Genomic DNA, 12,866 nt, shown 5'->3' on the forward strand with positions numbered 1-12,866 from the left:
TTACGTGTAACAGGATAAGAACATATGAGCACGAGGCCATATGGGGAAAGGCCCTTGTAACATATGACCTTGAAGCAAGCCTCCCTCCAGCTACTCGCCAGGCAGGAATAATAGAGGTAATTCATTCATTTAGTACGAAATAAATACAAGAATCAGCCCTGTAATAATCAGAAATATTCTTGCTTCAGTATAAACCTGAAATTGATTTTGTTCTGGTATTCTGTTGACAAAATAGTCTGGGCTTAAATTATTGATCTGTTTTCATATAGGAGCACTTTATGACCATGCTACGTATTATTAGTATGAGATGTTATCTTGTATTTTCATCTTGAAGCCTGCAGCCAAATCACCTTGCAGATATTTCAGATTGACAAAAGTTAAGTCATTACTTACAATCAGTCGCTCCTAAAAACACAGGTGATGCAGAAAGTAATGGAATTATTTGTGCTCTGTCATCTGAATCACTATAGAGCTCTGGTTTTCAACCTTTTTTTCATTTGGAGACTCCTAAATAGTTTCAAATGGAGGTGCAGACGCTTTGGAAATCTTAGGCATAATCTGCAAACCCCTAAGGGCATATGGCAACAACAACCTTTTGTGGACACCTTAGTCATAGTTTTTGGACTCCAGGAGTCCATGGACCTCAGGTTGAAAAAACACTGCTATAGAACACACTGTCCTGCTGCATGGTGCCGTTTCTTAAATGAAAAATAAAATTGAGATCTTATCTACATGCACATTTTGTGGAATATGGGGATGTTCACCCCAATATGTAGCTAAATTCCAACTCTGCTAAAATTCCAATTTTGATAGAATTCCTGCCTTTTTAAATTTTCTTCTGCAGTTTTTGTTTAATCTGAGATTCTTGCTGTTGCCATGCCCTGTTGAACACCTGTCATGTTCCTCTTCAGGAGCAGCTGCATTTCATTACTTGGTTAAATGATCCCAACTATATAGAAAGATCATTTGCCAACTCCACGGAAGTACTGAAGCATAATTAGGGAAAAATCTTGCCAGTCCTTTGTGCCCCCAGTGCAGAAGGGCCCATTAGTCCATAAGCTCATGTGGAGCCACAGCCCAAGAGTGGGGGAGTGAAGAAATGAACTGCTTGTGCAATTTTGTATGTATCCAGAAGGCTTGTTCTGTGAAGGCTGTTTTGCGAGATAGCGGAGTCTCTTTATTTGTGAATATTTTATACTTACATCATTCTTAGGTTAGAAATAATGGCAGTTCCACACCTGGAAATCTTACTTTAGGGGGGAAAAGGTAACCAAATCCATTCAAAAAGCAGACCAGACTCATGAAATATTCCTTTTCTTTTCTTTTCTTTTTTTTAAATCTTGCTGATTGTAGGCCTTGCAGAATTTTGGGCTTTGCCATACTCTTTCCACCTATTTAAAAGGCTTAGAATATGAAAATACAGAGTGGTGTGCTGAACTAAAGGAGATTCGTTACCAGGCAGCTTGGAGGAACATGCAGTGGGACCACATCTCTTCTGCTAAGTAAACCATCTTCTTTATTTATCTTTTCCATCTCTAGTCTGTTGAAATTTAATCCTAACAATGCTGTTTATTTTTGAGGAAAAGGAGAATTTCAAAATATAATTTCTATAGAACAGAATTGTCCATCTAGTTATCTGCTTGTTTGAAATAAAAACAAAAAGCATTCCCCTTTGATGTAAAAACCCTGTTCGTATTGTATGTGAATTAGTCTATTATAATAAATGCTATTGTTATAGCTATATATGGGCCGCCATTATAATTTCCTCTTTTCATTTGGTGATAATTTGCTTTCAAATCTCCTGTACATTTTTAGTCTGAGCCACAAAATGAATCTTTTTTTTTTTTTTTTTAAGTGTGAAGGAAATGCTTGATTCTGTGGCTACTCTCTCATAAGGAATAGTCGATCCCCATGGGTGAACAGAGTGTATTGGGCATGGAGTAGCATATACCTTGTCTCTGATTAGGAGAACAAGGCTATATTTAAAAAGAAAAATGGACCAGATCTCCTCCCATCTTGGTAAATGCATAAGTTACATCACTGAGTCATTCAGTGACTCCTTCCAGCAATATTTAGCAGGCAGGAGGGGGAGAACTTTCTCCCTGACATCTTCTGTGGAGATGGATCTGAAAAAGATGTGCTTCTGGCTGCAGTACCCTCTTCTGCCACATTAAAACAGTGCTCCTTTTAAAGCAACTGGAGAAGGCTGCTGCTCATTTCTGTGTTTCCTGTCTAATGGAAGTCCATGTGTCTCGTTCTTTCAGCTGCCACAGTCAGGACACTCGTGATGTTCCTGTTGGTGCTAGAATAGGGAAGGTAGCTGAAGTGAACTATTCTCAAATGCTTCAGTACTGTGTGTGGTATAAAAACCTAGATAAAAAGATTTTTCAAGTCCAGTATAGGAGGTAAAAAGTGTGATATTTGGGCTGGAAGAAAGGGGAATAGAGAAAGATTGAGGAGAGGGAGAATAAAGGTCAGAGGAAAAAGGGTTGTAAATAAAATATGTTCCCAAGAATTAAGGAAAATGGAATGGTGTTGAAAAGTGACTGCCAGGAAAATGCGAGTAATAGTTTAGGACTTTTAGACCTTTGTTCTTATTTCTTTTTCTCCTTTTTAAATATCAATTAAATTAAATGTGACAGCTATTGATGGTGAAGTTTCATGTTAATATTGATGTGCAAAGGGTCAGCAAACACTATAGGTGAATACTTATGTGTGAGGTCAGGCCAGTGCTGGAACAACAAGCATGCTTACTTGTGGGACAGAAAAGATTGTCCATGACAGTTGGAAGCTGTTGTATCCTTGCTTTGCAATTATTCACATTTTTCATATAAGTTGTTAATGCGCTTGGATTCAAAGCAATTGATGATGGTACGAGAAATATGTAGCCATGTTGCTCTGATATAGTCTGTTGCTTCTCAGTTGCTTAGGTCACCTTGCATGCCTTCAGGCTTGATTTCCGTGTGTTTTTATATCATTTGGACTTGCCACCATGAGAATGAATCCCTTGCTTGAGTCCCTTGCTTTAACTGACTATAAAATGTGACGTTGGGTGTTCTTGAGTTGTCAGTGTGAATGAGATCTTTTCCCATTCCTTTCCCCATTTGAGGGAAGCAGCACTGTTCCTAGACAGCATGGCTGTCTCCAAGGAAGGATATGATTATGGCATTTTTTTCAGTCTGCGATGAGTTACCATCACTCCCAGGCCATCTGTGTGCAGGATTATGGCTAAGGACCTCTAGCAGCATTCTCTGCCTGTCACTCTCACCACGGGACTTAGATTCAGAAGTTGCAGAAGCAGTGTTGCATTGCTGAATCACCTGTGATCACTGGAAAAGTTGTATGCAGTTCCAATCACTTTTTTATCTATGTAAGCCATGTGCCATACCAGTGCAAAAATTGCAACAAGTAGGGCAACAATTGAGGGTGTGGAATTCCTTTTCCTACTAAATGCCATTGACCCCCTCATAGTTCCTGTGCCTTTCCAGAATTACTTCTGGAGGGGCAAGCGCATGCCCTTATAGTATGTTTTGATTACAGATTTATTTGATGACAGCTTACATTACCCATGTCCAGCACCACCAACTGCTGCACCATTATGCACTATTAATGCTGCTGTCAGATAGGCAATCTGACAGGTTTTCCTGCTTATATCACAGCTGCCCTCCGTATCTGGAAGGTGTTCCACTATCTGCAACTCATGGACATGCTTGGTGGCAGATGACACTGCCCCTGGAAAAGTGATCCAGATCCAGAATTGGTACACATTAGAGCACAGTCAGATAATATCTCACTGCCTTTTTATTTTGTTTCGTTTAAAGCAATAATGTAGGTTGTCGGGAATTTATTTTTACAGTGTTGAGTTTTGTTTTTAGGCCAATCAAAATAACACTTTGTTCAACCATTGAAAAATTCCTGACTCTGCTTCTTTTTCATTTAGGTTATTTTTTGTGTGTCATGAAGACACCACCAAAATGACATAAATGTACTTTAGCAAATAGAATGTCAATGTTAATTGTTTTCATTGATGGCTTTAGGTGTAAACATAATTTTGCTGTTTTTCATCTATTTTTAAAGAGATGAGCTGGGAAGACCAGGCTACCATGAATCATTGTATGATGCGCTGCAGTCTTTAAGAGACAGAGAATTTTCTGCTTTCTATGAAAGCCTGAAAGACGCCAGGTAAAAAACACATACCTATAGATGTGCTGTCCATAAGACTTTGTGCAACAAACACAATCAGACTGATATTTGAGCTGTAACTTATAGATTTTGATCTTAATTCTCTTTTTTGTGCCTATACAAGTAATGTTAATACGACATGCATGCCTGATGCAAGACCAGAACTAATTTTGTTTTAATTTGTAAAGTAGCTTTTGTATGCCCACCAAAATATATTGAGACAAAGTAAGGCCAGGTGACTGCAATAGAGTGGGGAAAGACAGCCCTAGGAGGGTAAAAGGCTCACTTCTCTATTAACTAGAACTGGATTACTTCAAGTCAGTTAGGCTCAACTAAAAAGGGATTGTCTCAGGCAGATTAGGATCAGCTGAGACAGGGCTACTTTGAAACAACTAGGATCAGCTGATTCCATTTCAGGGCTGCCAGAGACCTTTTACCCTCTCCTGTTAGGAGAGAGACAGGGAGAGAGAGGCAGACTCCCCCACCCAAGTGGCTAGTAAGGTAGAGACAGCAGGGGAGTGAGAAGCTTCAAGAGGAGAGCCTGGGCTCTTACCCCAAGGGAAGACTACAAGCCTAAACATTAAAGGGAAGGCTGACTGTCCGGATACAGCAGATAGGGGTGCTTTCCACAAGGCTCATCTTGCCAATTGGGAGAAGTACAGAGGCCAACAAGGGAATGAAAAGTCTGCCACAAATTCCACAAAGCTGATTAACAGTGGAAAGCAGCTGCTTTTGTGGAAAAACTTGCCAGCTGTCTACACTGGCCGCTTGAATTTCCGCAAGAACACTGCGAATAGTGATAGAAATGTAGCTGTGTTAGTCTGGGGTAGCTGAAGCAAAATGCAGGACAATGTAGCACTTTAAAGATTAACAAGATGGTTTATTAGATGATGAGCTTTTGTGGGCCAGACCCACTTCCTCAGATCAAATAGTGGAAGAAAGTAGTCACAACCATATATCCCAAAGGATACAATTTAAAAAATGAACAAATATGAAAAGGACAAATCACATTGCAGAACAGGAGGGGGATGCGGGGAGGGGGGCGGGGGGTATGACTGAAAGTGAACAATCCATTAAGATCAACATACTGCACTGACTACAGTGAAAGACTCTGCCTCACACTATCCAAGAAATTAAGAAATCACCTGATAAGTATTTTATACAAGAAACAGAAAACCATCGAGAATGACATTTCTAACTTAGATCATCTCATCTCAAGACAAACATCCACACCAACTGACACCTTGCAAGACTTTTGTTCCACCAGACAAGAAATCTACTATACACACTTCTATTCCCTACAACAAAGAAAAGACAATAAATTTTCTAACCTGCTCCATACCACTGGCTACAACAGCAACTGCCTCAACCCACTGGATAATATTGTTAACCTCTCCAGCTACAAACTCAATCCAGCAGAAAAGTCTGTCTTGTCCCAGGGTCTCTCTTTCTGCCCCACGTCCCCCACAAACTGGATACAATTTTGTGGTGACCTTGAGGCTTTTTTTCGCCGCCTCCGTCTCCGAGAATATTTCCAAACCACCACTGAACATCAATCTGACCTACCAGATCCCCCCTATCAACACCAAAGGAAAAATAATTCTATATGGACTCCCCCTGACGGTCGGAATTACAATCTGGATTTCTATATACACAGCTTCCGCAACAACGCACAGACTGACATTATTCGCAAACAACAACAAGCGACACACAATCTTAGCCGCGCTGAACACCATGCCATCCAGAGTCTCAAAAACAACCTGGACATTGTAATCAAACCAGCTGACAAAGGGGGTGCTGTGGTCATTATGAATAAGGCCGGCTATAACCAGGAGGCAAACAGACAACTCTCAAACACCACATTTTACAAACCTCTCCCCTCTGATCCCACCTTGGAATACCAAAAGAAACTACACTGTCTCCTTAAAAGCCTCCCCACAGCTACTCGGGAACAAATCCACACAGAATCACCTTCTGACCCCCGACCAGGATTGTTCTATCTACTTCCCAAGATCCATAAACCTGGGCACCCCGGATGTCCCATCATCTCTGGTATTGGCACGCTCACTACTGGTCTATCCAGCTATGTAGACACTCTTCTCAAACCCTTCGTAACCAATACCCCCAGCTATCTCCGAGACACTACTGACTTCCTAAGGAAACTACAAAACATCGATAACCTCCCCAATAATACCATCCTTGCCACCATGGATGTAGAAGCTCTATATACCAACATCCCACATGAAGACGGATTACAAGCAATTAGAAACACTATCCCAGAGGACACTACTGCCAACCTGATAGCAGACCTATGTAACTTTGTTCTCACCCACAATTATTTCCAGTTTGAGAACAACTTATACCTCCAGATCAGCGGCACAGCCATGGGTACACGCATGGCCCCACAGTATGCTAACATCTTTATGGCTGACCTAGAACAACGTTTCCTCAACTCCCGTCCCCTTTCACCCCTCCTCTACCTACGGTACATCGATGACATCTTTATGATCTGGACACATGGCCAAGAAACACTGGAGATATTCCACAGAGATTTCAACAACCTACACCCCACCATCAACCTAAGCCTGGACCATTCTACACGAGAGATCCACTTCCTGGACACCACAGTACAAATCAACAATGGAAAATTAGACACCACTCTCTACAGAAAACCCACCGACTCATACAGTTACCTACATGCTTCCAGCTCCCATCCAGAACACACCACACGATCCATCGTCTATAGCCAAGCCCTTCGATACAACTGCATCTGCTCTAATCCCACTAACAGAGACCAGAAGCTTCAGGATCTCTACCAAGCATTTATAAACCTCAACTACCCACCCAGAGAAATAAAAAAGCAAATTGAAAGAGCCAGACGAATACCTAGAAACCATCTACTTCAAGACAGACCCAAGAAAACCAACAATAGAACACCACTTGTCATCACCTACAACCCCCAACTTAAACCTGTCCAACACATTATCAATAAACTCCAGCCTATACTGGAACAGGATACCATACTCAAAGAGGCTCTGGGAGAGAGACCCATAGTCTCCTATAGACAACCACCTAACCTCAAGATGATTCTTACCAACCACCACAGGACATACCACACTAATACCAACCCTGGTACGTTCCCTTGCAACAAACCCCGTTGCCAGCTTTGTCCACATATTCATTCTGCTGATACCATTATTGGACCTAACCAAGTGAGTTATAAGATCAAGAACACATATTCCTGCGCATCCAGAAATATAATCTATGCTATCATGTGCCGAAAGTGTCCGTCTGCTATGTACATTGGACAAACATCTCAGACACTTCGCCAAAGGATTAATGCCCACAAAACAGATATCAGACAAGATCACAAAGAGAAAACAGTTTCTTGCCATTTTAACCAGAAAGGACACTCTCTCAATGACTTAACCACCTGCATTCTGCTACAAAGACCTTTTACATCTGCACTTGAAAGGGAATCCTCTGAACTGTCATTCATGTTAAAATTCGACACTTTCCAACAAGGACTCAACAAACACTTGAACTATCTCACCCATTACCAAGATAGTTTCCCCAATTATCACCTCTAATACCATTAACACACAAACATCCCGCTCTCCCCTACCTCTAATATCATCAATTCACAGACACTTACCTTCCTTCATTCCCCCCCCCCCCATCCCCCTCCTGTTCTGAAATGCGATTTGTCCTTTTCATATTTGTTCATTTTTTTAATTGTATCCTTTGGTATATATGGTTGTGACTACTTTCTTCCACTATTTGATCTGAGGAAGTGGGTCTGGCCCACGAAAGCTCATCATCTAATAAACCATCTTGTTAGTCTTTAAAGTGCTACATTGTCCTGCGTTTTGCTTCCGCAAGAACACTGACTCTGAAATCAGTGCTTCTTGCGGAAATACTGTGCTGCTCCCATTCGGGCAAAAGTCCTTTTGCGCAAAGCTTTTGTACAAAAGGGCCAGTGTAGACAGCTCAGATTTGTTTTGCGCAAAAAAGCCCCAATTGCGAAAATGGCAATTGGGGCTTTTTTGCGGAAAAGCGCGTCTAGATTGCCCCGGACGCTTTTCCGCAAAAAGTGCTTTTGCAGAAAAGTGTCGGTGCCAATCCAGACGCTCTTTTCCTCAAATGCTTTTAACGGAAAACTTTTCCGTTAAAAGCATTTGCGGAAAATCATGCCAGTCTAGACGTAGCCCTAGGTTTTGTGTTTCTACTGGTGCACATTCACAAATTCCTCAGTGCTCGTACTCTCTGGCTGCCCAGTTCTGAAGGCAGCATACAAATAAGGATGGCAATGCTGTGGCCCCCTTAAAACAATCTTGTGATCCCCCAACTCCTTTTTGGTTCAGAAACCCCAATTTTGAACAGTGTTGGTTTCCCTCATTAAAGTGACGTAATATAGGGTAAAAGCACACAGAAGGCAAGGTTTCACGAGAGGAAGCCGGATTTCATGACCTGTGACACATTTTCCATGGCTGAGATTTGGTAGAGCCCTCACCGTGAGTCAGTAAATAGCATTTTCATTTAGATTCTTAAGAATTTGAATTTTAGACTTTAACAATAATGCAAACTTCTTTTTTAACTGAAATATAAAATGTTGATGAAATATACTTTATATTTTATATCTGTTCTGTACATGGAAGCTGTTCTGTTTTGTTTCCATAGGGTGAATGAAGTAGAGGAGCTGTGCAGAGGCAGTCTAGAGTCTGTGTTTTCATTGTATCCCACACTCTGCAGATTACAGACCATTAGGGAGTTGGAGAACATAGGACAACTTTTCTCCAGGTATTTTATCCCTTCCAGTTCTAGCTGTGACTCTGATGTTGTTCTTGCATTTTAAGTAACATGTAATTAGAGGCTAGTCCCTTGTTTTCCTCCTTTAATAAATATGCTAGAAGGTATACTGGTGTTGCTGAAATAAGTTTTGTTTTTCTTCATTTAAATCATTGTTTTGGGGTGGGACTTGGGATAAGGGTTAGGATGCAGGCTGTCTTGTGGAGAGAACAACCCCAGTCCTCTGTCACCGTAGCAGCTTGGAGCTAGGTGAGACACATCTGTCCATGGGAGCTGTCGCGGGCACAGCTAGGGGAGGGGTGCATATCCCCTGGCTGGCAGACAGACAGACAAACTCTCTGAAATATATCAAGTAGGTAGCTGTCCCTTTCTCCATCCGTGCCGGCCCACTAGGATTATAGCTGTGCCAGTCCCCATCTCTGGCCCCTTTCTGTCCCTCTGTGGTTATTCTCTAGTACTATTGCCCCTCCTCCAGACCCCTCCCTTTCCATTTTATGAGAGACAATCAAATTCCAGGCACATCCCATTGTCCTGGCACAACCAAATCTTGGAGTACACAACCTGACCTTGCTTTAAGTTTTAACAAAAGGAAGCTGCATATCAAATTTGGTGGCCCTAGCTCTTCGCATTTGGAAGGAGTTCTTGAACAAACAGACTAAGAGACAGGTACACATTTCTAAAATATATAGTAAGAAGGTGGATACCTTGTTTACAAGCAGCTTCACAGGTTTTCTGGTTATAAATAAAGGCCTTTTTCTACAAATATGTTCCTTTTTATAAAAACAGGAAAAGAATGGTGGTATGGGGAGAAGGTGAGCAGTCCTCAGTGGTGAAAGAACAGGTTAAAGAGCTATTTAGAAAAGCTGGACATCCACAGGTGTATCCGAGAGTGCTGAGAGATTTGGCTGTTATGATTGCAGAGCCCTTGGGACATCATCTTTGGAAACTCATGACAATTGGGAGAGGTCTTGGATGTTGGGGGGGAAAAAGCAAATGTAGTGCCAATCTTTTAAAAAGGGAAGAAGGAAAATCTAGGGAACTACAGACAGTCAGCCTCACCTCAGTCCCTAGAAAAATCATGCAGCAGGTCTTTAAGGAATCCATTTTAAAACACGTGGAGGAGAGGAAGATGATCAGGAACAGTCAGCATGGATTCACCAAGGGAAAATCATGCCTAACCAATCTAGTTGCCTTCTATAGTGAGATAACTGGCTCTATGGATATGGAGAAAATGTGAACTTTATCAAACCTTTTGATATGGTCGCACACAATATTGTTATCAGCAAGTTAAAGAAGCATGGCTTGGTTGGGGTGGAAAGCTGGCTAGATTGTTGGGCTCAATGGGTAGTGATCAATTGCTCAGTGTTCAGTTAGCAGCCAGTATCAAGCAGAATATCCAATGGTCCATCCTGGGCAGTGTTCCCTGTTAGCTGAGTGCATGAGTGGCCACCCAGTAGAGATTCAAATGCCACCCAGCTTATTGGCAGAGCACCCATAGTCAGCAGCATATGCTTCTACTAGTGACACACATCTGCACTAGTGGTGCACATCTGCACATGCCTCATAGCTCATAACAAAATTTAGTCCATACATGGATAGAAAAAATTAGAGTGAATATTGATCCTGGAACTGGTTTTGTCCAGCATCTTAATTAATCATCTGGATGATTGGATGGGTTGCATCCTCAGCAAGTTTGTGGATGACACTAAGCTGGAGAGAGAAATAGATATGCTGGAGGGTAGGGATAGGGTCCATAGTGACTGAGACAAATTGAAGAATTGGGCCAAAAGAAATCTGATGAGGCTCAACAAGAACAAGTGCAGTGTCCTGCTCTTAGGACATGCACTGCTACAGGCAGGGGACCAATTGGCTGTTCTGCAGAAAAGGACCTAGGGATTCCAGTGGCTGAGAAGCTGGGTATGAGTCAACAGTGTGCCCTTGTTTCCAAGAAAACTAATAGCATATTGGTTGCATCAGAAGGAGCATTGCCAGCAAATCAAGGGAAATGATTATTCCCTTCTCTTTAGTAGTGGTGAGACCATATCTGGAGTATTGCATCCAGTTTTGGATCCCCAACTACAGAAAGAACATGGATAAAATTGGAGAGAGTGCAATGGAGGGCAACAAAAATTATTAAGGCTCTGGAGCACATGACTCATAAGGAGAGGATGAAGTAACTGCATTTATTTAGCCTGCAGAAGAGTAAGGGGTGGAATTTGATAGCAGCCTTCAACTATCTGAAGGGGATGTGACATGTGTGGTCACAGAAGACCGTTTCTGGACTGCTCCTCGGTGTACTGATTATACCACTGTTACTCATCTTGCTCTCTGGGGTTCTCCCACAACCCTGTCCTGCTGGGCCAGATTCTCTGGTCTCCCCCAGACGAGGCACAGAGCTAAGGTAACCATTCCCCCCAAAGAACAATGCAGACACTGAACCACTTCAGCTCTGGGAGAATACAGTTCTAGGGCACAGCACCCAGGAAATCAACTCCCAAAAAGGATCAAAATGCCAAATAAATCTGTCGTTCTGTGTAAGGGTTTTACACAATGAAAGCTCCTTCAGACAAGCCACCTTTATTAATGAAAGAAGGATGTGCACACTGATTCTTCCTCTTGGTAACAGTTACACTGGGCTTAATAGTAAACAAAAGTGTTTTTATTAAGTATGAACAGTAGGATTTAAGTGGTTGCAAGTGAAAACAGATCAAAGCAAGTAACATTAAAATGAAAAGAAAACATATAGCTAATTCTGTAATACACTAAAACTTACTGCAAGCTGTTTTTGTCTTAGTCATTATCTTCAGGTCAGAGACTCTTACCCTGACCTGCATCTCCAGTCCTACACCAACCAAAGACCAAGGGAATGATAGCTTCCCCTTGTTTAAATAGACTTTGTTCTGGGCTGGAGTCCTTTGTTCTACATCTCCATCCCCCCTTCCATGGAAAATTACCTGGTCAAACTGGAATCCCAGTACCAGGTGGTATGGTCACATGTCTAACCAGTCCAATCACCCTTGGACTTACAGGACGCTTAAGGCTGTACACAAGTCATTACATTGATCATCCCATCAGTAAGGCTTCCATTGATGTTCTCATTAATGCATTTAAAACCATTAAGTCTCATACTTCATATTTCTAACTTTACATACAAGAATGATTCATGTACCAAAATTAAATATACAGATCCAGTAGATAGTAACATTAAAATTGATAGGTTACATGAGGTATTTTGTCCAAAGCATATCCAAATTATGCATATTTATATTCATAGGCCAATTTAATAAAGCATTGAGAGGAGACCCTTACAGGACAGGAGGTTCCAAACTGGATGGAGCTAGGCTATTCTCAGCGATGACACAATAGGGAGCAATGGTCTCAAGTTGCAGCAGGGAACATCTAGGTTGGATATCAGGAGAAACTATTTCACTAGCAGGGTGATGACACTGCAATGGGTTACCTATGGAGGTGGTAGAGGTTTTTAAGCCCAGCCTGTCAAAGCCCTGTCTTGAATGGTTTAGTTGGGCTTAGTCCTGCTTTGAGCAGGGGGTTGGACTAGATGACCTCCTGAGGTCTCTTCCAACCATAATCCTTTTATGAAAATCCACAGTACTGGAGACACAGTGGATTTTCCAGTGCATTCTATTTTCTATTAATTTCTGAACTGTTAGCTCCTCAGGGTATAGACTCTCTTTATTTTTTTTATTGTAAACATTGTCATCACTGATGTTCGTTAACTATTTAGTAGTATTTATTATTTGTTTTTCAGTAGCTCCCACAATGTACTAGGTAACTATACAAACACAAAAAAGGGTATAGTACCTTTCTCAAAGAGCTTGTATGCTAAGCAGATGGCGATTACATCTGAAAGGCAT

The 12,866-nt window shown here is 41.6% G+C and overlaps 1 protein-coding gene across 4 annotated transcripts in view; it reads left to right on the forward strand.

Annotated features, from left to right (window-relative positions):
• ATM (ATM serine/threonine kinase) overlaps positions 1 to 12,866 on the forward strand; it is a 145,629-nt gene that overhangs the window by 93,881 nt on the left and 38,882 nt on the right. For all 4 annotated transcript variants that reach the window (XR_016348560.1, XR_016348561.1, XM_089775703.1 and 1 more), the window contains 4 exons: positions 14 to 116; positions 1,354 to 1,502; positions 4,078 to 4,182; positions 8,863 to 8,982. Coding sequence is in view for 2 of the 4 variants with exons in the window: in XM_089775703.1 (XP_089631829.1) it covers positions 14 to 116; positions 1,354 to 1,502; positions 4,078 to 4,182; positions 8,863 to 8,982 (477 nt within the window). In the remaining 2 variants the exon portion in view is untranslated. The remainder of the gene's footprint in view (positions 1 to 13; positions 117 to 1,353; positions 1,503 to 4,077; positions 4,183 to 8,862; positions 8,983 to 12,866) is intronic.

This window comes from Pelodiscus sinensis, chromosome 1 (assembly GCF_052426305.1).
Source record: "Pelodiscus sinensis isolate ZL-2025 chromosome 1, ASM5242630v1, whole genome shotgun sequence".
Taxonomy (NCBI): Eukaryota; Metazoa; Chordata; order Testudines; family Trionychidae; genus Pelodiscus; species Pelodiscus sinensis.